General features: G+C 57.5%; 2 protein-coding genes and 1 pseudogene across 3 annotated transcripts in view; 1 reads left to right on the top strand and 2 right to left on the bottom strand.

Annotated features, from left to right (window-relative positions):
• CHRNA4 (cholinergic receptor nicotinic alpha 4 subunit) overlaps nt 1-17662 on the top strand; it is a 34532-nt gene extending 16870 nt beyond the window's left edge. The window contains exon 6 of the mRNA XM_054467266.2: nt 17597-17662. Coding sequence (XP_054323241.1) covers nt 17597-17623 — 27 coding nt within the window. The 3' untranslated portion in view covers nt 17624-17662. The remainder of the gene's footprint in view (nt 1-17596) is intronic.
• LOC129022235 (U6 spliceosomal RNA) lies at nt 5162-5274 on the bottom strand (annotated as a pseudogene).
• The window catches only part of COL20A1 (collagen type XX alpha 1 chain), a 42105-nt gene continuing 21935 nt past the window's right edge, over nt 7328-27497 (bottom strand). The window contains exons 20-37 of one of the 2 annotated variants that reach the window (XM_054467263.1): nt 27296-27334; nt 25450-25588; nt 22861-23003; nt 22438-22547; nt 21832-21990; nt 21660-21737; nt 20935-21015; nt 19926-19979; nt 16673-16768; nt 16543-16596; nt 16317-16370; nt 15890-15943; nt 15223-15294; nt 14106-14141; nt 13947-14013; nt 13595-13762; nt 12426-12503; nt 11203-11418 (exon numbers count right to left, since the gene is read on the bottom strand). In XM_054467263.1, coding sequence (XP_054323238.1) covers nt 12451-12503; nt 13595-13762; nt 13947-14013; nt 14106-14141; nt 15223-15294; nt 15890-15943; nt 16317-16370; nt 16543-16596; nt 16673-16768; nt 19926-19979; nt 20935-21015; nt 21660-21737; nt 21832-21990; nt 22438-22547; nt 22861-23003; nt 25450-25588; nt 27296-27334 — 1457 coding nt within the window. In that variant the 3' untranslated portion in view covers nt 11203-11418; nt 12426-12450. Of the gene's footprint in view, nt 11419-12425; nt 12504-13594; nt 13763-13946; nt 14014-14105; nt 14142-15222; nt 15295-15889; nt 15944-16316; nt 16371-16542; nt 16597-16672; nt 16769-19925; nt 19980-20934; nt 21016-21659; nt 21738-21831; nt 21991-22437; nt 22548-22860; nt 23004-25449; nt 25589-27295; nt 27335-27497 lie in introns of both variants that reach the window. The other variant, XM_054467264.1, reaches the window with a different exon arrangement.

Genomic DNA, 27497 nt, shown 5'->3' with positions numbered 1-27497 from the left:
TGCATGTTTATTTTCTGTATCTGTTAATGTTTTAACATCTTTCAGACCCAGGACTGCTCCTCCTAGGGCCAGTTAGTTCCTGGGGGTGGACAGCTTGCCTAGAGCCCACCTTGCCAGGGCTGTGTCCCCTGGCCCCCTATCAAAGTCTCACACTAAGCCAGTGTTTCCCCGCCCTGTGCAAGCCAGGCACCAGGCAGCGGGAGACACCGCTGCAGCTCAAAGCCTGCGGGGCGCCGGCCCCTCTGCGGCTGCTCACACCACCCTGCCCCCTCCTTCCCAGGGGAGGCCCCAGTGAAGGCCCTGGCCAGGGCTTCCCAGCCCCTTCTGCCTCCGGACCGGCCTGGGTGCTTCCCGTGTGGCCCGGCCTGGGGTGACATGGCCCTCCTCTCAGGAAGCGTTGTAATCTCTCAATGGCATTGGTCTCTGGAGTTGTCACTCAGGCTCCCTTGTAAGTTAAGGGCGGGCCCAGGACACTCCAGGGCACGCAGATGCTGCGGGACTGCTGGGTTAGCAGGTGCCCCCCGGAGGAGAAGCGGCTTCGGGTTTCTAAAGCGGCTGAGTCCTTTCACTTTGCACCAGAAATGCTGGATCAGGCAGCACACACAGCACCTGGGGAAGCAACCCCAGCCAGCCCCACAGACCAAGTCCCGCCGACCGCGTGGCCCGCGGAGCCCAGGTGCGGCTGCCCGGATTCTGCAGGAAATGTCTGCCAAGCCTTGGAATGTGCTCCCAGTGTGTGCACAGACTTCAATGAATAAAATGCACCGTCACCACGTGTGCTGTGCTTTGCATTTTCTATTCAAGTTTCTTCTATTTCAATCTATAGGAAAGGCTGGGTGCGACCCACAAAACTGATTTCTTGACCCATGGTTGGAAGCTCGCTGCTCAGGATGAACACCTGGTAGTGGGATTGTGAGGGGTTTGCACTGGGTTTTAGGAGATAATGCCAACGTACCTTCCATGTGACTGTGCTATTTACACTCCCTGTCTGCAGACAGGCGCTCCCGTTGCGCTAATCCGAGCTGGCGTTTCTTGGCATTTGCCTGCCTCGCGGGGTAACGTACACAGCGTGCGTATGAATCCTCAGTGGCATGACAAGGCATTTTCTTTCACAGACTGAATATGTGCATAGAGCCGGCACCCAGGAATCCCTTGCCCAGCCCGGCCAGCCACGACCTGCCCGAGGTCACCCAACACCTCTGCCTGGCGTTGCCTGGCCCTGGGTTCTGTGCATGGCCGCGCCCGGTGTGCCCTTCTGTCAGCTTCCGATCCTGGGTCATTGCTCGCTGCGCGGCCACTGTGCTGCGGGCTCCACTGCGTGGCTCCACCGTCTTATTTACCCGTCACCAGCTCGGGGCTGCTGTGAACAGACTTTGGCACCTATGTGTTTCCATGGGAGGCTGACCCAGGAGCTCCGCTCAGCTGTGGGAAGGAAGGGCGCGTGGTCGGCTCAGTGAGCTGCTGACGAAGGGTTTGCCAACGCGGTTGCATCGATGTTACCTCCTCTCAGGGCTCCGATTCTCCCCCGTACCAAGGGTTCTTAATTGTTGCCAGTCTGGTGGGAATACAGTTCTGTGTTTTAAATCGCATTTCTCTAGTTACTAGAGTTGGGGCATCTTCTCACACGTTTATCGGCTGTTCACGTTTCTTCTATGATGTGCCTATTTTGTCAGGTTTTTGAATCTCTGTTTTGTATTTCTAACTGAATTCCTCTGGAGTCAGGGAAGTATTCCGTTTAATTTCAGTGCTTTCAAATCCGTCACACTTGTTATTGGGTCCAGCATATGGTCTGTCCTCATCAGGGTTCCACGCAGCCTTGACATCTTCGGCTCTGTTTCAGGGAACGTTCTAGAAATGCCCGCCAGGTCCTGCCTGCTGAGGTGTCCTTCAAGCCGGGCCAGTGTTCTGTCTACACGGTGTAGGACGTTTCAGAGGGGAGCTGAGGTCACCAAGGTGAGGTCACCAAGGAGAACCGTGGCTTTGCCCCTTCTCGCAGGCGTGCTGGCGTTTGCTTCGTGTATTTGGAAGCTCTGCTATGTTGCATTCAAGGTTGCTGTGTTCTCGCCAGGGGGCACCTGCTTGCAATGTAACGGCCTGTCTATCCCTCGTACCGTCCCACTCTCTCAAGTCTCCTTTTCTCATCATCACGTAAGCGCTCCGGCCGTCTTTGGAGAGTTGGTAGATCCTTTTCTAGTCTCTCCTTTTAACCTTACTGCTCCATTTCATTACATATAAGGAGGGTTTCTTGCAGACAACACGTAACTACCATCCTAGTCAGACACAGAACGTTTCCGTCACCCAGAGAGCTCCTTCATGTCCTGTGTAGCTAAAACCCTCTGCGCTCCAGGAAACCGCTGACGTGATTCCCAGAGCTGTGGATCATTTCTGTTATGTTCTAGAACTTCATGTAGGTGGAACAGGTGCGTTTGTGGATAGCCTCTGTCATGCAGCATAGCGTTTGGGGTTGTTGACGAACAGTCAAACTCTGTAAAATATTTGAAGAGATTTATTCTGAGCCAAATCTGAGTGACCATGGCCCGTGACACAGCCCTCAGGAGGTCCTGAGGGCACGTGCCTGAGGTGGTGGGGTGCAGCTTGGTTTTATATATTTTAGGGAGGCGTGAGATGTCAATCAATAAATTTAAAAAATACATTGGTTTGGTTCAGAAAGGTGGGACAGTTCAAAGTGAATTCAAACATTTTTTGGTTGACAATTGGTTGAGTTTATCTGAAGACCTGGCATCCATGGAAAGGAGTGTTCAGGTTGAGAAAAAGGATTGTGGAGACCAAGTTTGATTGGTGCAGAGGAAGCTCTCAGATAGCAGACTTCAGAGACAGCAGGTTGTGAAATGTTTCTTATTGGACCTAAAAGGGTGCCTGGCTCTTAGTTGATTATCTTCTGGATCTGGAAAGGAAGGAAAACAAAGGGGAAAGGGATTCTCTATAGAATGTGGGTTTTTCCCACAAGAGACTCTGCAGGGCAATTTCAAGGTATGGCAAGGAAATATATTTTGGCATAAAGCTTTTTTTTTCCTTGTCTCATAATGTTACACCAGAGTGAGACTGGAAAGTAAGTCACGATATATAGGGTCAAATAAAACACATCTGGTGAGAATGGATGGGCAAGATAAGAAATCAGAGCTTAGTCCTCAGGGTATTCACCCAAGCTGCTGAATGTACGTAATTCACTCCTCTTTATGATGTAATTCATTCATCTGCGTGGATATGACATAATTCACTCCCCTTTATGGATATGACATAATTCACTCCTCTTTATGGATATGATGTAATTCATTCATCTGTGTGGATATGATGTAATTCACTCGTCTTTATGGATATGACGTAATTCACTCATCTTTGTGGATATGATGTAATTCATTCATCTGTGTGGATATGACGTAATTCACTCGTCTTTGTGGATATGATGTAATTCACTCGTCTTTGTGGATATGATGTAATTCACTTGTCTGTGTGGATATGACGTAGTTCACTCATATTTGTGGATATGACCTAATTCACTTGTCTTTGTGGATATGACCTAATTCACTCATCTGTGTGGATATGATGTAATTCATTCACCTGTGTGGATATGACATAATTCACTCGTCTTTATGGATATGACATAATTCACCCGTCTTTATGGATTTGCTGCAATTTGTTGAGTAATCGACGGACATGTGGATTGTTTCCAGTTTGGACCTTCTCTGATTAAAGTGACTGTGAACACTCACGTGCAGGCTTCGTGCAGACACCTGCTTTCATTTCTTTGGGGCAAATACCTGGTAGAATTGCTGAGGGCATAGGATAGTTGTACTTTTCTGTTTTTGTTTGTTTGTTTGTTTTTAGACGGAGTCTCGCTCTGATGCCAGGCTGGAGTGCAATGATGCGATCTCGGCTCACTGCAACCTCCGCCTCCAGAGTTCAAGTGCTTCTCCTGCCTTAGCCTCCTGAGTAGCTGGAACTACAGATGCGCACCATGCCGAGCTAATTTTTGTATTTTTGGTAGAGACGAAGTTTCACCATGTTGGCCAGGCTGGTCTCGATCTCTTGACCTCAGGTGATCCACCCACCTCAGCCTCCCAAAGTGCCGGGATTACAGGCGCGATCCACCATGCCCGGCCTGTACTTTTCTCTTTGTAAGGAGCCTCCACATTGTTTTCCAGGGTGGCTGGAGCATCCACACGCCCCGACATTCTCACCAGCACCCAGTGTCTTTGCCGTTGCAGTGACTGTGATTTTCATATGTGCCTCCCTGATGATGGTGATGTTGACCATTTTAGGTGCTTACGAGACACTCGTATGTCTTCTTTTTGTGAAGGATCTGTTGAAATATTTTGCCCATTGTTTTATCAGATTGTCTGCTTTTAGTGGGTTGTAGGAGTTTTGTGTACATTATGGATGTAAAACCTCCGTCCAGGACTTGTGGTCAGAGTAGGTCCTCTCTGCCTCTGACAGCCCTCATTCTCTTAATGGTGTCTTTTGAAGAAAAGCTTTGAATTTTGACAAAGTGTCATTTTTTCCTTCTGTTTGTTTTAATGGTTAGTGCTTCGTATGTCCTGTTTGAGAAGGCTTTGCCTACTCCGAGGCTGTAAATGTGATCTTCTGTTTTTTTCCTTTTGGAAAGTGTAGTTTTGGTTTTGGAGTTTAGGTGAGAGTCTTTGAATTAACTGTTGTGTCTGGTGTGAGATAAGGGTGGAGGATCATGTTTGAGCACCGTTCCCGTGGACGTGGCTGGAGACAGTGTTGCGAACATGTTACCCAGCTCTGTGGCTGTTTCTGGCCCAGGACTGCTCCTCACAGCTGGAAGCAGAAAGCTGCATGTCGTCTTTAAATGCCATTTGGAGAATTCATCCTTCGATCAGTGAAAGGTATTGCAGTTTCTACTACAGCGGGATATATTTAGGCCAACTCTGTGGTTTTTTGTTGTTGTTGTGGAAATACGTTCCATCCCTTCTGTGGGAGAAAACTGGTATAGTCAGCTGCTCTGGAAGCTACACATTCCCTGGTGACTGCTCCTAACTCAAAACAAGCATTTATGTTTTTCAAGAGCTTAGTATATTGACCTGAAAAATGCCTCCCACCTCCAAAGAAAACAAGTACCCCAGCGTCTCCTCTGCTGGCCCTTGGTTCTTCTGTAGTCTGGGCTGCAGGTTTTCCCCGGAAAGATTTCTATTTTTTTTCTTTTAACTGTGTGTCATCCCAGCACATGGGGCTATGCTAATCTTCTCTGTATCGTTCCAATTTTAGTATATGTACTGAAGATTTTTAAAAGACTGTTTTTCACCGTCATCATTATGTATTGCATTATATATGGCATTGAGGAACCTAAGGGTACATTTAAAAATTTATTTCATTCAACATTCTGGGCCCTTTTAATCTGAGATCTTAAGTCTTTCTCTAGTGCACAAATCTTCAGAAAACCCAGTTATTTCAACCTTTCCCCCTCCTCTTGCTATTTCTTTCCTCGTAGAGCCCCCATGGTGTGGGCGCTAACACTTACATTTTCTGTTTCCTTTTTATCTTTTCCCAAAGCCTCCCGGGAGACATCTCAGACCTGATCTTACAGCTCTGCTTTTAAAATTTCTCTTTTGATGTTTTATACAGATAATATTCCTAGCTGGTTTTCCTTTATACCTATATTCTGGCATCATGTTACTGATATCCCTCCTTGCCTCTTTAAGAGATTACAATTTTAAAAAATTAATAGATCAAAGAGAACAAACATGAATCCTTCTCTGCCTGGTACAGATTCTCCAGTTTGTCCCTCCCAGTGCTTTTGATCTCGGATACCTCACCTTCCCTTGTGAATACGTCCCCGAATGTGTGAGTGCGTGTGTGTACAGGTGTGTGTTTGCAAATGCATGCCTCGTGTGTGTGAGTGCGTGTGTGTACGGGTGTGTGTTTGCAAATGCATGCCTCGTGTGTGTGTACGTGTGTGTACGGGTGTGTGTTTGCAAATGCATGCCTTGTGTGTGTGTGCGCGGATTTGGGGAGGAGACAGTCCATTGTCATGTAACAGTTTCTTGTGGGCTGTCACATGCGCGTGCAGACACGCACACACGTGCACGCAGACACACGCACACACGTGCACACACACGCACACACGTGCACACACAGGGTGGCCTGAGTCGTTCCCAGCGTTTCTCAGTTTCTGTGTTCAGATCCTGGATTTGTCGGGCTCTCTCCCCAGTCCTGGCGTCTCACCAGGCAGGAGCCTCTGTTAGTGGCCATCTTGTTTCTAGGAGTCTGTGGGGACTCTTCTGGAAATGCAGATGTCTGAACGCCCATTTCACCTGGGCCTACAGATGTGTTGGTGTAAAATGGGTCAGAGGGCTCTGGTTTTCAGCCTCGTCTTCATCCGTGGTTTTGTCCTCTCTGCCCCAGCACTGTGGTGGCCCTCTCGTTTCTCAGGCCAGGTGCACTTCACTGAGCCCTCAGGGACATGGGGACCACCTTCCTCCCCGTGGCTGGCCCACGGCTAGCCCCACTCTCCCTTTCTCCTCTTGCCTCAGGGAGGAGCCAGAAAAGGCTCTACTCTTGCAGCTCAGCTTGGCCATGAGACTGACGTCTGGCCACAGGGATGTAGCTGACAGTGGCAAGGACACCTTTGGAATGTGCCCTTGAAGGTTCCGAGCCAGCCCTTCTCCCTCCTCTTCATCCTGTTGTTGGAATGTGACCCGATTCCGGGCCAGCCTTTCTCCTCCCTTCTCTTCTTCCTGTTGTTGGTATATGACCCAACAGTGGAAACAAGGGCAGTGTCCTGTGTGGAGGATGCAGAGCCAGGTGAGGGAAACAGGCCTCCCCGTGGCTCTGAGAAGGCCAATTCCACACTGCGAGAGCCACTCTTATCTTGTTATTGTTACTTGAAGCTACATCGAGCCCTACACGACGCATTTAATCACTTTGTGGGAGGTGGTTAACGTGTTCAGCTAAAACGTCTGTTTTCTGGACAAGGAGAGTTGCAGTCTTTGTCATTAGGTACAAGCGGACGTCTTCAAGTGGGACTCCTGTTAACGCTGTTGCTCTTCACCCAGGGGACCCCCACCCCTTCCCCCAAGTGAGGTGTAGCTCCTGGAGCAGCAGCAGTCATCTTGTAATGAAGAGCAGCTACATGCCAAGGACGGCCAAACAGGCTGGGATCCACCATCTTGTGATGAAGGGCTGGGATCTGCCACCTTCTGATGAAGGGCAGCTACCTGCCAAGGACAGCCAAACAGCCTGGGCGTTTGTCCATTCCTGCCCACAGGACTTTACATGTGATGGCAAAAACTGATTTAGGGAAGCCAATGGCAATCAGGTTTTAATTAAATACAGCTAAACACAGTACTAATGAATGCATGCTGCTTCAGGGATTATTTTCTACTATTTAAAATTGTTTGAGTTGGAATCTTCCCTAAAAACTGTGTTTAAGGGCCGGGCGCAGTGACTCACACCTGTAATCCCAGCACTTTGGGAAGCCAAGGAGGGTGGATCGTTTGAGCTCAGAAGTTCAAGACCAGCCTGGGTAACATGGCAACACTCTATTTAAAAAAATACAAAAACATTAGCCAGGCATGGTGGCACATGCCTGTGGTTTCTGCTACTCAGAAGACCTGAGTGGGAGGATCACTTGAGCCCAGGGTGGCACAGAGGTTGCAGTGAGCTGAGATCATGCCAACTGTACTCCAGCCTGGGTGACAGAGCAAGACCTTGTCTCAAAAAGTAACAAAACAAAACAAAGCACTGTATTTATGGCTATAAATTGCCCTTTAGGTACCACTTTAGCTGCAGCACAGAGATTCTGACATGGTGGTGCATCCATCATTATTTGGTTACAAGTATCTTCACGTTTCCCTTCTCTTTAACCCATGAATTATTCTGGAGTCATGGGTGTGTCTTTTAGCTTCTAGAGACATTGTTTAGCTTGTTGTCGTTGGTTGTTTTTCCAGTATCATCAGTCAGTGAGTGAGTTCTGAACAGCATGATCGTTTGGAATGTAAGGTTTCTTTGTGGCCGAGTTCATGGTTAGTGTGTGGATATTCCACACATGTGAGAGGGGAGTGTTTCTCCATTGGGCATGGAGTTCCGTACTTACCATCAGATCACGATGGTGGGCTGTATTATGAAATCGTCTCTGCGCTCTGGCTCGAGCTCAAATGTTCCACGCCCTTCCCCAAGAAATGCGCTGAATCTACAGCTACTGGCTTCCCCCACCGTCTGCCCTGGTGTGGGTCCACATGTCCCAGCTCTCCCATCCCCACTGCCCTGGTCCTTGGTAGATGAAGGGGCTGGCAGCCATACCACCTGGCTGGATGCCAGGTGCTGATGGCATCGGGGCAGGCTCCTCTACAGCTGGGGTTGGGTTTCCTCAGCTCCCGTTTCTGACACTGTCTGGGCCAGAGCCATCCTCTGGGGGTGGACACACCTCACCTGGTGGTCCTGCGGGCACAGCACCCCCTGCCTCCTGCTACACATTCCTCCCAGGCCTGCACGCACCTGCCTTCCTGGGGGCTGTGCCCACCCCTCCCTCCAAGCTCATCACTGAGCCGTTCTTCCCAGCTCCCCACCTTGCAGGTGCCTCTCAGAGGGGCTGTGAAGGCCTGGAGCTTCCAGGGTTGCCCTTGGGGCCTCGGGCAGAGCCACTTGGCACTGCCTGCAGACCTAGGGAGGGCAAGTCAGATACACATGGCTGCACGGCCCCTTACAGTCCGCACAACCACACCACCCTGTGACCCCAGCATGAGCCCCGTGATTCCACGACCTCCCACAACCGCCATGACCCCAGTGGCCTGAGCTGAGCATCAGATCAGCCTTGCATCACACCACCTTCGTGGCTGGCCCGAGCTGAACATCCCGGGCTGCATGGGCACGGGGGTGACTTGGGGGCAGCACCTAAGGCCATGAGCTCTGGGCCAAGACCAAGCACCTCCCTGCATTTCCTCCTGGAGCCCCCACACTGCATAGGGCTGAAGCTGTGCTGCCTCTGGGGGGTGGAGAGGGGACCGAGGCCCACTACAGAGGGGCCTCTCGAGGGGAGAGCTGTGGCTGTAAAGGGAGCAGGGGAGGCATTGCCAGAAACCCAGCACTCTGGTCAGGAGCGTGAGCCCCAGCTCAGTCCCTGGGGGCTCCTAAAAGAACCTGGAGGGATGCGGCAGAGTCGTGGCTGATGGGAGATGCGCAGGTCGGCTGGCTCTCGGGGAGGCTGCCTTCCTGCAAACAGGAGCCAGGCCGGTGTGGTGCATCCGGAGGCTGCTCTCAGCTCCCTTGCCGTCCTCACCTTTGATTCTTACAGCTCCACTGCACAGGCTGGGGCGGGTGGGGCCTCAGGGACCAGTCCCTAAGCTGCCTGGGCACCAGCTGGCTGCTGCCTTTGCTGTGCCATTTTCATTGGCCTCCAGCATAAAGTCAGTTTCCTGAAGACACCCGGACTCCCCTTTTGAGGCTGAACATTGTCATTGGCGTCAGCAGGGTGGCGGGGGTAGGGCAGCTGAGGGGGTGGCGGGGATTACAGCAACCCTGGTTCCTCCCCACCAGGCTGCCTCCTCCTGGCTGCCAGAGTGGTCTCCGTGAGCCACCCAGTGCCCAGTCCCTTCATCAAATTGGAGAGCCCCAGGAGAGGGGCTCCTTTGGAAAGCTCTGGATGCCCTGTGGGCTCTGGGCTTGATTCTAGCCCCACTCCTGCCTCATGACAAAGCCTGCTCACTCCACTGCTCAAAGAGCCTTCTCTGTTCAGCTGAGGACATTTAATTCCCAGCCCCGGAGAAACCAAGTGAGAGCAACCAAGCTGTGTTGCTGGTCACACAATCTGAAGCAACTTAGCTCCCCAACAGAAGCCAAGTGACCTAGGTGTCCTCCCTGCAGGACAGAGGGGCTGGCTTGGGCTGCTGCTCTCAACAACTGTGTCTGATACCTGCACTGAAGGCTATAACTCTGCCCCAGATGCTGCTTTACCTGCACCTACTTTGGCCACATGCTCTCCTTATCCCTCAGAGCAAAATCTGTCTTGATGCCACCTGACTTCTTTGACCTCTGACTTGTCCACAAACTTTGGGAATTTTCAGTGGTCTGTTTCTTGTTCTCATGCTGCAGTGGGAGCTGGCATTTGGGGCTGCTTCCTGGCCTTGGTCAGGGCTGTGGCTCCTGTGGGTGCAGGCACTCTCTCCCATCCTGCTGACCCTGCCTATGACTCTATTTGGTCTCCAGGTCTGGTCAGTTCCTGGAATAGTTGAATTGTAGATGAAGTGTTTGCCCCGAAGCTGTTTTGCGCTCACCTCTTTGGGGTATGCTTTGGTGCACGCAATGCTGTACTAGTGATCTTGGTGGGTTTTCCTTCTGTCAGTATCAAGGGTCTCTCTTTGTTCCTTTTTAATACTTTTCATTCTCTCCTCAATGATATGGGTTCCCTCTTCATTTCTGGCACCTTTCTTGCTTAGCTGCCTAAGTGGTAACAGTGGACTAATTACTGAATATTTGTTTGGAAAGGAAGTAGAAGTTCCCACATCACCCCCACGGGCCACAAGGCCCAGAAGCCCAGGTGTGTGTTCTGAGCTTGCCCCCATGCTGTTTGGGACACAGTGGGGATAAGGCAGGAAGTCCAGGCTCACACAGCATCTGTGATGGTTGGGAGAGACCTGGGCAGAGGTGCTGAGGAGCACGCAGGTCAGAAGCCTGCTGAGGGATGACCTTGCTCTGAGACCCTAAGGACCAGGGGCTGATGGTGCCAAGTCTCAAAGCAATGTCCCTGCACAAGGAACTCAGCACACGGCTGGGTGGGTGAGGGGTGGCCATTCGCACACAGGATCTGAACTCCTTCTTGGGCTGGGGACAGAGGGGACAATGAGGCAGGCAAGGCCCTGCCTGTGCCCAGATGCGAAGGTGCTGGGGCCAGGGTGGGAGTGCTGTTCTGAGGGAGGAGCCATCGCGCAGGTGACTGGTGGGCCAGCAGTGGAGCCGTCTGTTGCCTGCGTGAGGCGCAGAGGGAGGAGGGCCCGCAGGGCCCCGGCCAGGCTTTGATGAGGCCCAGAGAAAGGGGTGGGGCATGTTGTTGAGCCTGTGTGAGAGCTACTGAGACGGCCACAGGGCACTGCTGCCCTCCTGAACCCGATTCGCCATCAGCCCAGCCCCTCCCCTTCCCCACTGCGGCTGGAGCTGCAGGGCCTCAAGGTGGGGTGCACGGAGCCAGGGTGGGGGACACCCTCCTGGGAAATGACTCCCGCCTCACTTGGGTGGGTGAGCACTCGGTGGTTTATCTGAACTTGGAAATGCTACAGAGCCAAGGGCATGGGGTGGGCCTTGGCCGAGGCCGCTCCTTCCCTCTCCTTCCAGCTGCAGGCTCTTCCTGAGCTTTTCTCCGGCTTCTCCAGGATGTGGTCACTCTCAGTGTCCAGACAAACCCAGGGAGGAAGGCGCAGGGTTCCTCAGGGCAGTGCAGAAAATGTCCTGGCAGGAGAGAAGGGCAGACAGATCTGAGAGGCCAAAGACAGCTGGACACCGGCTCAGGGCCAGTGCCTGGCACCGTGGCCACCCCGAGAGCCCGCATCCTGGGTCTCTGCACATTGCGTCCAGTAGGGCTGTGGGTGGGCAGGATTGTGGGCAGGGCCGTGGATGGGCAGAGCCATGGGCAGGGCCGTGGGTGGGGTCATTCTCTGACGGGTCTGTGGAGGAGAAGCAAGGCTGCTTGTCCTTAGCCCTGGGCTCTGACCTGACTCTCAGGCATCTCGGGCAGCTGCCCTCTTGCCCCAGCCTGGCCAGGAGCCCCTGGGTCTCCTGCCTGTGCTCCTCAGCCCTCCTAGCCCCTGCCGAGTCCCCTGGCTCAAAGGCGCCGGCCCCTCACGGGCCCCAGGTCACACATCCCGTGCCGCGCTCTGGCCCCTGAAGCTATTGAGGCCGGAGTTGTGCTGTACCCACCTGCACCCTGTCCCCACACCTGCTCCTGGGACCAGCCCCTCAGCTAAGTTTGCACACAGGGGCTGCCTGCCCAGCGCCCCCTGAGGAAGGCAGAGGTTACCTGGTGCTACTATGGCCCCCACCCTGACTCTCTCATCGACATACCCGGGGCCTCACAGGGCCCTCCTGGGACTCCTGTGAGCTTTCCCACACCTGGACCAGGTGCCCACTGAGCAAACACCTGAGCTCCACTCTCCCTGCTGCGCTAACCCTGGTCAGGGCCTCCTCCGCCCCAGCAAGCCACTCTGCAGCCCACGAGGTGGAGCAGGCTCCCAGCACGCCAATCCATCTCCGGGACCCCACGTCCTGTGACCCCCTGTTGCCCCTACGGGGTCCATAGTTAACTCTACTTTCCCCAGGGCCACCTTGCCTGCCTGTGCTGGGCCTTGTGATCCCAGCACCCCACCCTGGACAGCACAAGGCCCCACCCGTTGGCCCCTCAGGAGCTCCTCCTTCCTGGATGCCCTCAGCCCTGGCAGGTGCAGGCAGTAGGGGCTCACCTGTCACTCCCAGAGGCCTTGGGTGCTAGCCCCCCTGCTGCCCAGGGCTGCCCGTCTGACCAACAGCTCCAGGCTCCCCTGCGAGGAAAGGGAGGGCATGTGAGGACGGAGCAGTGCAGTGGCTTGGGGCCCTGTTCTGATGGGGACAGAGGGTGTCAGGGCCCCTCCCTGGGCACAAGCGGCAGGTCTGGTCCTCAGATGGAGTCTGAGATCTAGGGGGCAGCGGCGTGCCAGGTCCCAGTGCTCCACACAGGCGCCTCCTGGGCTCCATGACAGTTTCGAGGGGGCATGGCCAGGTGGGAAGGCGTCAGGTGGGGGCCCTGTGACGGTGCCTGTCACCCTCGTCTAAACAGGGGGGTGCAGAAGGGGCCATTTATTCTGAGTAGTGATGTGCCCCTCATCTGCCAGGCTGTAACCAGGCCACAGTGGGCAGCTTCCAAGACTGGGGCAGGGGTTCCCACAGCCCACGGGGCTCCCCCAAGGTTGCCTCCAGTTTCCTGAGACATCTGTGGGATGAGGGGTGGGATTCAGCCGATGCCCGAACAGAGCAGAGATGCCCCCGCTGCTGCCCCAGCCAGTGTGGAACTCGATCCTCGTCTGGCTGGGTCATCCCCGTCTGTCCTCCCCGTGGACGCCCCTCTCCAGCTCCAGCTCCAGCTCCCCGAATCAGCCTCTCCTCCATCTCAGCATCCAACTCATGACCCACCGCTGCCGCCTCAGAGGAGGAGGAGCGCTGACAAGGTCACAGGACCCTGCGGCTCCGCGCTGGGTGGGGAGAGGCAGAGGAAGCAGTAGCCAGGAGGATAAGAGGGCGGGAGTGGGGAGGATGGGGAGGACAGGAGGGTAGGAGGGAGGGAGGAAGGATGGGAGGTAGGCTGGGCCCTCCTGTGTGGCCCTAAGCAGGCAGCTCATGTTTCCTGAAGACTGGGGAAGAGGTCACCTTGAGGGCCCTGGAAGGCCAGGCCGAGGCCGACCTCTGTGCCATGACTGGCTTTGTGTGGGCTCAGGGAAACCCCGTGTCCTCACCCCAGCACCCCAGAGGCTGGACAGTGGCATCTCCAGCAGGAGCTGCTGTGCTGACACAGATTGAGGCTCCAGCCCCAGGACCAGGGGACAACCGGCGCCCCCGCCGGCCACAACTCCCTCCCTAAGAGCCAGGAGCCCAGTACCTCTGCCCTCAAGGTGGCGGCCACCACGCCCCCATTCTCCAGGAAGCAGGGCCTTGCTGTGGGTGCCAGGGGACCCCAGGGGCTCAGTGCCCGACTCCAGCTTCTGCTCCAAGATGGGCATGGGAAGCCTGGTGTTCTCGTGGAAGGAGTCGAACTTTGACACGTGTGCTGTGGGGAGGAGGGGTGTCAGCAGGATGCAGTGTGGACCCGGGGATGCGAGGCCTGTGCAGGCCACACCAGGACACCTGGCCCAGGTGTGCTAATGATGGGTGAAGGTGGCCTCCCTCGGCCTGGCCAGTGTGAGGACAGCAGGTGTGGTGGGCACAGGTGCAGGGCTGCTGGCCTCACTCACTCTGAACGGCAGACTCACAAGCCTGGCTCACAAGTTGGTAGAGGGTGGCAAGGGACTGCGGCTCGCCCTGGAAGGGAAGGTGGTGCAGCTTTGGGACCCACGTGGCAGGTGCCTTCCCAGGAGATCCCGAGTGAGCCAAAGACTCTCGGCCTCACTCACCTTCTCTCCTCGTTCCCCTTTGGGCCCCGGCAGCCCCTGATGAGGAAGGGAAGAGAAAAGAAGTCAGCAGAGATGGCCTGAGACCACATGTGAGAAGTGTGAGATGGCCCTGGGGTGGATCCTGGCTCAGGCAGCCTGATAACCACAGTGGCAGTGTGAAAGCCCCATCCCAAATTCCCAGATCCTAGGAGCCTGTGGTCCTCGCCTGCACCCCAGAGCAGGCATGTGAGAGGTCGGTTCCACAGCAGAGTCCTGAGTGGGGCTGGAACTTGTGCCACAAAGGACTTGCCTCTGGCTGTAGATTTTGTGCTAGGGGAGATGGCGGGTGTGGGACACTGCCCAGAGAACAGACCCTTCCCGGGCCCGGGCCCAGGCCAGGCTTGTGCTGGCACTTCCCTGCCGTCTTCTGTCTTCTTCCACCTCCCCAGCTCCTTGATGAACCTGGAGCCCACCTAAGGGGGGGCCCATGGAGCTGCTGAAGGCCAAGGCATCCCCCAGGGGATACTATACCCCCATCTCCCACGTCTGTCCCCCTACCCTCCGTGGAGCCTGCTGCCCCACCACCTCCCCTCCACCACGTCTGTCCTGGGTGGGGTTGGGAGAGGTGCAGAACCAGCCCCTAGCTCCACTCTCTTGCACTAGCACCAACACCAAGCTCCTAGCTCAGAACAGGCCTCCAACAACAAATGGGAAGTCCCTGAGCGGTCAACAGGAAGTCCCTGGGTGGTCAACAGGAAGTCCCTGAGTGGTCAACAGGAAGTCTCTGAGCAGTCAACAGAAAGTCCCTGAGTGGTAAACAGGAAGTCCCTGGCAGTCAACAGGAAGTCCCTGGGAGAGCAACAGGAAGTCCCTGGGTGAGCAACAGGAAGTCCTTGGGTGGTCAACAGAAAGTCCATGGGCTGTCACCAGGAAGTCCCTAGGGGGTCAACAGGAAGTTCCAGGCCAGTAAACAGGAAGCTGTCAACAGGAAGTCTGTGGGCTGTCAACAGGAAGTCCCTAGGTGGTCAGTAGGAAGTCCCTGAGCTGTCAGCAGGAAGTCCCTGAGCGGTTGCATGTGGGGCTTGCACCCTTCACTCCCCGGCCTTTGGTTGGCTGGTGGGTGTTGAAATGGACTTACTGTGGGCCCCACGGCCCCTGGAGGTCCTCGCTCTCCACTAGTGCCCCTGGCCCCTGCCATGCCCTGGAACCCCTGCAGAGACACAGAAGTCAGGGTTTGGCTTGGGCCCCCAGCAAATCTGCTCCCACTTCAGCCCTGGTTCCCAGATGTCCCAGGGGCCCCCTGACCTGTCAAGGGTGGTGGACGCCTGGCTGGCCCCAGCCTCCTTCAGGCCATTCCTCCGGCAGGTGGTGCCTCCCCTGCCTCCAGGCTCTGGCTCCCCGTGCCCTGCACCCCTTCTCCAGCACTGTCAGCACCCACACTGCTCTAAACATCCCCAGCTGTGCCAGCTGTTCCAGTGTGACTGCAAGTTGGGCTTCCCCTGAAGTGGCGCTTGCAGGGAGGCAACCTGGCCTGCCCAGCACTCAGCCCAAGGCCGACGCCAGGAGACCCCCCTCCAAGGTCTCGCAGGAACTGAGTCCTCAGCACAGAGCCCTCACTTGGGAGCATGCAGTGCTCCTGGGCAGATGCTCACCCGCCCACAGGGCCCTGCAGAAAGTTCCAGCAGAAGTGAGGCTCTCCCAGGCACTTCCTGGGGTAACCTAGGGGTGGCAGCTGGTATTCAGACTGGCCCCTGGAACACAGGAACCCTGGGTGGGGGTCGGGGTCATGGGAGGTCGGTGCCTACCCTGGGGCCAGGGGGTCCGGGCAGGCCAGCAGTTCCCTCCAGGCCTCTCATTCCCTGATGGCAAAGGAAGGTGCAAGCTGAGTGGGGTTTGTACCTGTACCCAGCCCTCCCATGGTGACAGCCCCCCAGCAGCACCCAACACACCCTGTAACCCAAGCAGCAAAGGTGAGGCAGCTGAGGCTGCCAGACTCCTACCCAGCCACTCCCCCACCCACCCTGCCTCAGTGACAGCTCCTGCCTGGGTGGGCTGGAGCTCTCCTGCCTTCTGGCCAGGCCACAGGCTGAAGGGGGTGGTGCAGTAGGTGAGGCAGGAGCCCAGGAGAAAGCACCTCCCGCTCCCTACCCCACAGTCTCCATCTCCAAGGCCCCCCGTCCCCAGGTCAGTCTCTACCACCCTGACAGAACTCGCCAAGCCCAGAGCCAGCACCTTTGGTCCCTGGAGGCCAACTCTCCCGGGGATGCCCTGGTGGCCGGGGTGGCCCTGGGAGAGAACAGAGGGGCCAGCCAGGCAGGGGCCAAGGTCACATCCAGAGGTGGCCCTGCCTGTGAGGCCTCACCCCCAACCCCTGTGCCCCCCATGCACTCCCCATCTCCATCCCTGTCCTTCCCCACCCCCACCAACCCCTGTGGCCCCCCGGGCCCAGCTATACTACCTGCAAGCCTGGGAGCCCATGGTCTCCTTTGTCTCCTTTGACCCCTGGTGGACCCTGGAGGGGGAAGATGGGCTGGACAGCGAAGCGGAGGGGGCACATGGCAGGAGGGCGGGGAGGGAGTGACACCTACCACAGGCCCCTGGACTGTGCGGCCCTGGGTCCCCGGCGACCCCTGCTGGCCTCCAGGACCTTCTGGTCCCATCTGTCCGGGTGGCCCGGGCTCTCCCTGGAGACACAGGCAGTGGGTAGGGCCTGACAAGGTCACGCTTGCCGCCCCTCCTGTAGCCCCTCTGGGTCACAGCCAGCCCTCCCGGCCCTCTGGGCATTCAGACCCAGACCCACATGGAGACATCTTCATTAAAGGAGCAGGGGCAGCCCCAGCACCCTCACTGCCCACCCTGGGAGGGTCTGGGAGAACCCACAGCAGGGGTCTGCGGAGCTAGAGAACGGCAGAGCCAAGCCTGTGAAGCCAGTTCCAACCAACCCCACCCCCAGCCCTCCCCTGCCCAACTCGGGGTTCTAACGGGGTGTGGGGGGCACTGCAGAAATCACCAAGGAAAAGCCAGAGACCCCCACAGGCCAGCTGTATGGAAGAGACAGAAGACTTTCTTAAGCCCTGGACCCCAAAACACTAGACTCAGGTTTTACAGGAAATCCAACTCTGTGGGGCAGAGGACACTGCTGCTATTTAAACTCAAATTATCTTTTGAACAAAGCAAATTGAGGTTCCAAACACTATAAAGAAAACTGCGACAGTCTTATTTAGAAGCATCAATGCAAAATCCAAAACGAAATGTCAGCAAGCTGAACTCTGCTGCACATGACACGGATAACGAGAATTCAGCGACCATGTCAGATTTTCAACGGATGCAGGAATCACCCAGTATTTAGGGATATCCTACAATTAATAGCTCCAAGACGCACAGCCATTTCATTATGTCCATAACAGCACTAGAGCTTGTTTAACGTGCATTCTTGATGTTTTAAATCTAATAAAAGAAGAGTGGATGGACTTCACTACCACGTGACAAAATGCACCTGTCTCTGCTTCCAGGACGGCACTTTAACGGCCACATGCTAGAAGCACTTCTGTGAAGCCACGAAGAAAATGAGAGTATCTGCTACTGCCACTGTTCTCTGACAAAATTCTGGAGTATTCACCAACACCATTAGACAAGAAAAAGAAATTCGAGTCATCAAGACTGAAAAGCCGAAGGTGAAGTGTTTATTTGCAGGTGATGTCACTGTAAACCTGGAAAATCCAAGAAAATCACAAAGAAGATAATTGAGAAAGAAAACTGGGTACAAAAATCACACACAGCGGTAACGGCCAGTGTGAAAATAATGAGGGAGAAGCTGTAATGAGAGAAAACACCTCACTTATAATAGCAACAAAAAAGAGGAAATACATAGGGATGAAGGAGAACCGAGCGGGTCTGTAGGAAGAGACCGTCCCCACACTGTACTGAGGGCCACAATAGGCCCTGTGAACAAAAGGCAGGATGGCTGTGTTTTTGGATGAGAAGATTCAACATCATAAAAACATCATCTGCTCCCGAGTATATCTATAAAGCGAATGCGGTTCCAATAAAAACACCAACTGAATTGTTTAAGTTAAATGGATAAGTCGATTCTACAGTTCACTGAACAATGAAATAAGCAAAGAGAGCCAGGAAAATTCTGGGGGAATAATACAAAAGAGGACCAGCCCATCTGGCATCAAAATTTTAAAGAAATCTGTAATAATTTAAGAAGCACAGCCCTTGCATGTGAACAACAGACAAATCAACGGGACAGATTGGAGCATCTGAAAAACCCCAAAATACACAGGGGCCTTGGGACAGCACGAGAGCAAGGGCGTTTAACTTCTGCGAGGGGCTGGCTGTGTAATGAAAGACTCAGGCGACCACAGGTGGTCTGTGAAGAGGTGAAGGTGGAGTCCTCCCCGTCCTCTGTCCTCCCCAGCGTTGTAACAAAATCAGCTCTAGAGGAATCCACCTGGGAGTGTTGAAAAGGGCCTGGAAGCACCAGGAGGAATCAGGAGGCGGCGTGCTTTCTACTCTCGGAATAAGGGAGACCTTTTAAAACAGGATACAAAATTCAGAAGCCACAGAACAGAGCAGTAACATGGACTACGTAAAAGTTATTTTAAAATCCGTATGGAAACGCACATCGCAAACAAGGTCAAAAGACAAGAAAATGCCAAACACAGTCAAAACTCACATCACAGACACAGGGCTGGTTCCAGCAAGTAAAAAGCGTGCCCACAAATTATTAAGAAAAAAGAACAGTGGAGAAGAAGTCAGAGGACGTCTCCATCAAGAAAATATTGGCAACTTTCAAAGGGCGTTCACGCTACTTGGAAGAGAAATGCATTTTCATCTATGAGACGCAGCTCCCAAAGCAGCCAGGAATGCAAGATGGGGGTGGGAGGTCACCGGTAGCTCGTCGCGGGGGAGCACCTCGCACGGCTCTGCGGGGCCAGTGTGGGGACATCCACCCCAAAGCACAGGGGCGTGTGCCCTTCCACCCAGCGACTGTCCTAGGGAATCTGTGCCTGAGATGCGCTCTCAGGCTCCAGCACAACTGCAGACAAAGGGAATATGGCAGCGCAGGTGCAACAGGACGGCTCCGCCAGAGCCAGGCGCACGTCTTTGCTCACGGGGATGTGGAACTCGCTGGAAGGCTGACGGGGGAGAGGTGGGTGTCGGGGTCGGGAGGAGGGCGGCCTCGCTGCACGCCGACCACACCTTGGGCATCTGTGTCACGCTTGTGCAGTACCGTGGTTTAGGTAAATGTTTAGAATCGAGCCTGGAGGGCGGCCCTTTCGCGCCTGGGGTGGGGGGCTGCTGTCATCGCTGGGCGCGCTGTCTTCAACATCCCTCTCTGCAGAACCAGAACCTCCACCCCCGAAACACCTCCCTGCACGCCGCGCATGTGCTGAGCCTAGATACATCTGAAAATACCCTGTGGGCCTAAGCTCCTGGGCCCAGCCCGGCACACACAAGGCATCTGGCTCGTGCCTGCCCCATGGAAATCAACGGCGGCCTTCAGGGCCAACAGGACAGGTGGCCTCACCTCCCTAAGCCTCAGATTTCCCCGCTGGGCCATGAGGTTCATCCTCCCTATCTAGCTGAAAAGGGGACTTGCACCACAACCAGGCCCGGGCCAGGCACCCAGCAGGCACATGGGGGAGGCCAGCCCAAACTCCCTGGACCCCTGAGGTGCTGGGGCCCCTGCCTGTCTGCAGCTTGGAGAGACCCCACCCTGCCTAGGGAGGCTGCGTGCAGCTCCCTGCACTCTCAGGAATGCACTGGGAGGGGTGTCCTCTTCTGGTAGGTAGGATCCAGGCCCCCCACCTCCCAGGGCTCCCCAAAACTTACCCTGGGCCCTGGGAAGCCAGGATCTCCTGGGGTGCCATTCTTCCCAGGGAGGCCCTGCAGAGGCACAAACAGGGATAAACCCCCAGAACCACCCAACCGAGGTAGAGGGGCACAGACCAGCCCCTGAGCCCCATGCCCAGCCCACCCTGAGCCCCTAGCCCCACCCAGCCCCAGACTGTCCACTGCTGTCAGGGGGAAGAGAAGGGGCTTCCAGGGCAAGGACGCACTAGCCCATCCTTCCCTCTCACAGTCAGGCAGTTCTGGGTTCAAACCCCGGCCCCCTGAGTAGACAGGGCTGTGGACACTGAGCTCAGAGTGAGTACGCTTGACCGGTCCCAGGGAGCCAGCTCTGGAAGCCCCAGCCGTCACCTGTGGGGTGCTGGAACCTTGGGGTGAGCAGAGGCAGCTGCAGCCATGGCAGGTCCAAGGACCTCTCAGGACCCACCCCATGGCCCCAGGCCTGGAGGACCGCCTCCCTGAGGCCTGGGTAGAGGGCCCCTATAGCTCCTGCTGCAGGTGAGCTGGGCTGCCAGCACCCAGGACAGTGGCCGTCCAAGTGGCTGTGACTCACAGCCAGCCCACGTCACACCCTGTGGCCACAGCACAGTTCTGGATCCCAGCGTCGCCTGGATCCGTCCCAAGCCTCACACTTCAGAAACACTGGATTCCACGCCAGAGAAGGGTTCGTTGGGGAGGCCCAGCCTGGGGGAAGGAAGGAGCTGTGCCTCGCCCCGCTTCCCAACCCTGACATTGAGAATCACTGGATTCTGCACCAGAGGAGGGTCTGTGGGGGAGGCCTAGCCCGGGGGAAGGAAGGGGCTGGGCCAGGCCTCTGTCTCCTGGCCCAGGGCAGGCGCAGCAGGGAAGAGGCTCATGAAGTACATCCCAACTCTGCGGCAGGACGGGGGGATGGACCAGGGCCGGAGGGCCTGGGCTTCACATCCACCAGTGGCAGCAATACATTGGTCAGGGTTCCCTGGTCACCCCAGGGAGACGCCACTGGACTCACTGGGGGTCCTTGGGGTCCTGGGGGCCCAGGGGTCTCTGAGGAACAGGCAGACATGAAGGCCGGGCAGGTCTCTCCATCCCTCTGGAAGAAGAGAGACCCTACTCATTAGAGACCCTCTCCCTGGCTCTTGCCTGACCCTAGAGCTGAGATTAGCCAAGGACACCTGGGCTCCATGGAGACTTCCAGACCTGCACCTGGGAGGCAGGGGTGAAGGTCAGGGGCACAAGTACACAGTGGGCAGGTCCCGGACTCAGGCCACTAAGCCCCTGTGTGTGCAGCCGGCCCTGGGTTCCCATCCTGCCACACTGTCCACATGAGCCCCAGGACAGAATGGTACCTTCTCCCTGCCTCTCTCCCCTGTCTGGGCCCCCAGTATGGCCAAGCCCAGCACAGGGTATACAGAGGAGTCACTGAGGATGGGAGGGGCACTCTGGCCTGGCTGTGTGCCCCTCCCTGACTCATCTGCACCTGGCTGGGCCCACAGAAGTGGGCGTGACCCTGAGTGCAGCCAGGGGTTCCCAGCCTGCCCCAGGGCCTCCAGGACCCTCTGTCCAGCCCCTCTGGGCTCATCCACTGGCCCTGAGGCTGCCTCCTCTGAAAGCCTTCCCCTATCTCTCCCAGCACAGTGACAATCTGGACAGGTCAACTGACCCCACGCACTGTGACCCTCAGTGGGCACTTGCCCTAACTTGCTTCGTGGAACAGGGGTAAGGGACGGGGCACACCGAGGCAGGGAGCTCACAGCACCGGTCCTCATTGGCCCAGGTGTCACTGCACACGATCTGCAGCGTCTGGAGCTGAAACTGCAACGCAGGGGAGCTGGCTCAGCCCTGGGGTTCAGAGCGGCTGCCAGCCCCCCACCAGCGTGGCCCAGCAGGTGGGCAGGGCCCAGCTCACCGCGGCCGAGCTGCTCCGGGGGCCCCTGGCCTTGGCCAGCCTCCCCAGCGTGATGAAGCCGGCAGCGGGTGGGCTGCCCACCTCCCCGAGGGGCCGCTCAGCCACCTTCTGGCAGTCCACGTAGAGCCTGACCTTAGAGCGGCCCACAGCCACGTGCACCTGCGAGACGGCACGGGAGGTTCTCCACAGCCCAGGCAGGGCCAGTGCCCACCTGAGCCCCCAAGGCCAGGCCAGAGTTGGGGAGTAACACCCATCCCCGGGGCGTAGGGTCAGGAGCCTGACCTCACCTCAGGTTTCGGGGGACCCTGGGAGAAGCCCCCCTTGCTGGGCCTCGGCTTCCCCTCTGTAAAATGGACCAAATGGCACCTGCTGCAGGAGCCTCCCGGGGTCTGTGGGTCCCAAAGAGACGGGCTGGGAGGCTCTTCAACTCCAATTAAGATGGAAGAGCTGAGGTAGAGGGACACAGCCCCAGGTCAATGTTCCCTCCCAAGGAAGGTCCTGCTCTCCTAGGGAGAAGAGTTGGCATCCGGCAGGTCCCTGTGGGGCTGGGCTGCCCCAGAGCTGGGGGAACGGGGGAGAGGGGCACGAGCTGCAGCCTTCCAGGACCTTGTGGAAACTCCCGAAGAAAATCTTCCTCACTTCGTGCAGGTCGAAGGTGGCCTCCTGCAAGGCAGCCCTGGGGTCGCGGTGGAAATAGGTCAGGGACTTCCTCCCGGCTGCCAGGGAAGGGGTGGAGCAGGTAAGAACCGGCTGCGACCAGCCAGGCCTACACCTTGAGCAGGGCAGCCCCCACGACAGGCCAGGAGCAGCCCTGAGGGTGCCAAGCTGGAGGTAACCCTCAATGTGGCCCACGGTCCCCTGCCCAGGACACCTGCCTCCCACCCAGAGTGGGCACCAACACCCCTGCTCCCCGGGGGCGCTGAGGGCCTGGCCTGGAGGCTGGACTTCCTCTGAAGGCCTCCCAGGGCTCTGGGGCCTCCCTGCCCCCACTCCTCCTGACTGCTGGGGGCGACGCGGGGCCCACATCACCGTCCAGCAGAACCCCGAGGAGGGGCTGGAAGTCCTCGGCCGTCATCTGCCACAGCGCGAAGGCCTCACGGGGTGTCTCGGGAAGCAGGCGCACAAGGAAGACGATGGTGTGCTCTGGAGGGAGGGGGGCTGGGTGGACGTCACTGTAGGGGTTGGGGAAGGCGGGGGCACATGAGCAGACCCGAGGGCAGCCAAGCCTGGCAGGATGATCCGCTCGCCCAGCCCCAGTCCCAGTCCCAGTCCCTGAAGCTGCTCTGAGGGTCATGGTGGACCCCTGCACCCGCACACCCTTCCCAGCTGTAGACTGAGCGTGGAGAGCACTGGCTCCCTAAGAGCCCAGACTGGTGGTTCCACAGAGCTGAGGGTCTATGAGGCCACACTGGGGCTTCCCTGCCTCGGTTTCCCCATGAGTAACATGGGGTACATAAAGGACAGAACCCCTCCCATTGAATGAGGAGGATTCAACAGAAGTACTCGGAGGCACCAGGCCCAGGGCCATCCCAGGTCACATCCCAGATGACCCCAGCAAGGGCTCACCAAGACCCATGCTCCCGGGGGTCCCCGTGAGGGTGAGGGGGTGCCGGCCCAGGACACCCCACAGGAGGGTCTCGGGGTCACTCCTGAAAGGCAGCTCTGCTCTCGGGAGCAGCTTCCCCAACTCACACTCATTGGCACCGCCCAGCGGGTCCTTGCCAGTGCCCAGCCAGACACCCTGAGGAGCAGGACCAGGGTCTTGGTCCCCTAATGTTCCAGGAAGCAGGGTCTCGGGCCCCTGATAGAATCGGGGTCCAGGGAGCAGGGTCTCGGGCCCCTGATAGAATCGGGGTCCAGGGAGCAGGGTCTTGGACCCCTGATAGAATCGGGGTCCAGGGAGCAGGGTCTCGGGCCCCTGAATCAGGGTCCAGGGAGCAGGGTCTCGGGCCCCTGATATAATTGGGGTCCCAATGGCCACAGTCTATCTGTCTTCCATTCACTCTTGGGATGAAAACCAACAGCCCAAGAAAGACCCTGCCCAGCCACCTTCTTGCCATCCGGAGAGGAGACTGGTCTGGGGCCTGGGCACCTGTGATGCCCCCTCAGGAGCCTCCCGACCCCACACAGCAGGAGCCCTCCTCTTTCAGTGAGGCAGCCCTCACGGGGGTCCACCCTGGGCGGCCGCACCTAGACCATCTGCCCCCACTTCTCGGGCTGTGAGCTCTGGAAGGGCAAACAGGCATGGGAAGCGCCAGCTCACGCCACGAGGCTGGGAGAAGCTCTCATTTGAGAACAGTGACTCATGGACACAATCGCCCTGTGGAGGCTGCCTGGTCCCAGGAGGGTCTGCTTGAGAGCAGAGAGCTTGGGGAGCCACCCAGGAGGCCCTGAAGCTGCCTCAGGCTGCAGGCGATCAGAGCTCCCACCTCACCCACCCGTAAGAACACCCAGCTCAGCACGTGCACCTGAGGCCACCGAGGAAGAGGGCTCTGCAGCCTGCTGCCCAGAGAGGAGGGCAGATGGCAACTATACCACCCTGAAGAGAAACTGCCATGGGGGCGGAGCGCAGGGGGCATGTGCAGCAAGACTGGGGGAAGGGAGAGGATGGTGAGGGAAGCCGGGGAACAGTCATCGAGTTCAGCCACGAAGACGCCATGGTGACCAGGGGGCCAGGGCCGAGCACAGCACATGGGCCGGTGGCTGTGTGGGGAGAAAACAGGCTGGGAGAGACCTTCCTAAGCCCCAGCAGTGCTAGGTGAGTTTTTAAATATATGTATTTCTGTAATTTTAAAATCTCTGTTACAGAATATAACTCACCTTTGTAACTTTTTTTTTTTTTTTTTTGAGAGACAGAGTGTTGCTCTGGTGCCCAGGCTGGACCACAGTGGCGCAATCCTGGCTCACTGCAGCCTCCATCTGAGACAAACATGCTCCCACCTTAGCCTCCCGAGTAGCTGGGAATACAGGTGCCCGCCACTGCACCCGGCTAAGTTTGTTTGTTTATTTGTAGAGATGGGGTCTTGCTGCATTGCCCAGGCTAGTTTCAACCTCCTGGACTTAGCCTCCCCAGTAGCTGGGACTGCAGATATGCACCACCACACCTGGCTTCCACCTTTATAATTAAACATTTTAACTTAAAATATCATGCAGCATGTATCACAGTTCAGAGTCACGATGAACAACGTCTCTGTAACTAAGGGAGGGCGGTCATGAGAGATCAGGAATTGTCCCAAATCTCATGCAAAGCTATTTGAGAGTGATCACGTCCTCTAAATCCGGCTATCGGCAGATTCGGCCCATCGCCTCAGGTCAGCCTGGGGCTCCTGCACGATTGATCAGCCCTCGGCTCACATGGGAAATAGATCCACACTTGGTTGCAAAAATATGCCAAAGGGCTGGCCTCACTCTGCCCATGGAGATTTTATTAATTTGTAAAATGTGAATTTCTGAAGTGTGAGTACTGGGGTGAGTCAGCTGTTTGCTGACATAGCAGCGCTGCCATGTCCCACAGCCTCCAGGAGGTCTCCGGCCCATGCCCCGCCGACTCCATGTCCCCCTAACCTTCAGCGGCCCCAGCACGGGCTTCCAGCTCCACCCCAGCCCTTGCCCTCACACCTGACCCGTCTTGTCAGCTGGGCGTCCTTGAAGAGCGTGAAGGTCGGGGTCCCACCAAAGGCAGAGGGCTCCATGGCCACGCCCCGGATGGAAGCATAAGCCTTTTCCACCAGGCCGAAGGCCACCATCAGGTCAAACCCTGGGGGACATGACAGGGGGAGGGGGCGCCGAGGGACCCTCAGAGATGGCAGGGGAGGGAGGGAGGGGCAGGAGCGGGGACTCAAGAGGGACCCAGGGGCTGCAGTGCAGTGGGAGAGGGAGGGGTGATGGAGCGGGGTGGTGGGAAGTCAGCACAGGGGCTGGGGGGTGGGCAGGGGTCTGCTTCAGGCCCTGGGCTGGGCATCGCCCTCCACCCCTCCCCAGGGGAATCCAACACACTGGGAGGGGCCACTGCCCAGGCCACCCTGGGAAATCACTGGGCAAAACGCCCAGCTTCAGAGACCCAGAGATGGACAGGGTGGAAGCCCAGCCCCCGATCATGAGCCCCAACTCCCACCTCTCGCCCCTGCCCCCCAGCAAGCCCACTGCACCGCGCCCCCGCCCGCCCAGGGTCGTTTTCCCTCCGAGGAAGACTGTCAGCGAGTTCCCCTTTGCTGGCACACAGCGTGGCCGGCTCGCTCCATCCACCCTGCCTGGGGGCCTGCGATGACCCCATTCCCTGGCGAGCCCCACCGCACAGAGCTGCAGGTGCCAACCACCACCCTCGAAACCCCAGCTCCTTTCCGGCACTAATTGGTACAAAGTGAAGGGCGAAATCCCATTCACACTGCGGCTTATCAGCGCTGCCAGCAGGCACCGGGCAGGAGGCGGCAAAGCCGCAGCCCCTTCCAAGGCCTGTTTCAAGTCGGCAGTCCCTGCCTTACCACCATCCCCGCCTGTCCCACCGTTCTGTCTTGTCCCTGCTGCAGGCTCAGAGCAGTCACAGCCCCACAAACATTCACTCGCTGAAGCCCTAGGTGAGACTCACAACCCTCACCACCGGCAGCCCTCCCTGCACCCTTGGGGCACTGTCGCCTGCCCTTGAGCTGTCCACCTCTCAGCCACTCTCTGGGGAGGGCCTCACTCTCAGGCAACTCGAATGAGAACCCCGGGCTCGGCACCTCAAACCCCCAGCTCCGGTCAGCAGAGACCCTGGAATGGGGCTGGAAAGGACCCAGGGCCCCCAGCGCTGCCTGGGCTCTGCCGGGTCCTGGCCCTGACCTTACACAACCTTCGGCTCCCTCAGTGAGAAGCAGGAATAACCACCGCCCAGCCAGCCACAGGGACGTCTGTGGAGGCGCAAACCCGCCCAAACATCCTCCAACCACACCACCACCGGGTCCCAGGTCACGACACCCTTGGCCCCCACGCCCAGGAAGAGCCCGAGAGACTGTGGGCGGGCAGGCAGGGGAGGGCGGGCAGGCAGGGGAGGGTGCGCAGGCAGGGGAGGGCGGGCAGGCAGGGGAGGGCGGGCAGGCAGGGGAGGGCGCAGGGGAGGGCGCGCAGGCAGGGGAGGGCGGGCAGGCAGGGGAGGGCGGGCAGGCAGGGGAGGGCGCGCAGGCAGGGGAGGGCGGGCAGGCAGGGGAGGGCGGGCAGGCAGGGGAGGGCGCAGGGGAGGGCGCGCAGGCAGGGGAGGGCGGGAAGGCAGGGGAGGGCGCGCAGGCAGGGGAGGGCGGGCAGGCAGGGGAGGGCGCGCAGGCAGGGGAGGGCGGGCAGGCAGGGGAGGGCGGGCAGGCAGGGGAGGGCGGGCAGGCAGGGGAGGGCGCGCAGGCAGGGGAGGGCGGGCAGGCAGGGGAGGGCGGGCAGGCAGGGGAGGGAGCGCAGGCAGGGGAGGGCGGGCAGGCAGGGGAGGGCGCGCAGGACCCACCTGGGAGGGAGCCGTCGGGGCGGAGGGCTGGGCAGGCTGCTGAGAGGAGACGGGGTCAGTGTGAGTGGGAGCGGCCCAGCCCCCCACGCCTGACAGACAACTGGGGAGGGGCCACTTCGTGGACAATGCCCCGGCCTGTTCTCCATCTGTATAGGTGGGACTGTGCTGTGTCCCATCTGCCGCCCACAAGGCCTGTGGTCCC

Source organism: Pongo pygmaeus, chromosome 21 (genome assembly GCF_028885625.2).
Source record: "Pongo pygmaeus isolate AG05252 chromosome 21, NHGRI_mPonPyg2-v2.0_pri, whole genome shotgun sequence".
In the NCBI taxonomy this organism is placed as follows: domain Eukaryota; kingdom Metazoa; phylum Chordata; class Mammalia; order Primates; family Hominidae; genus Pongo; species Pongo pygmaeus.
This window is presented reverse-complemented; position numbering and strand designations above follow the sequence as displayed.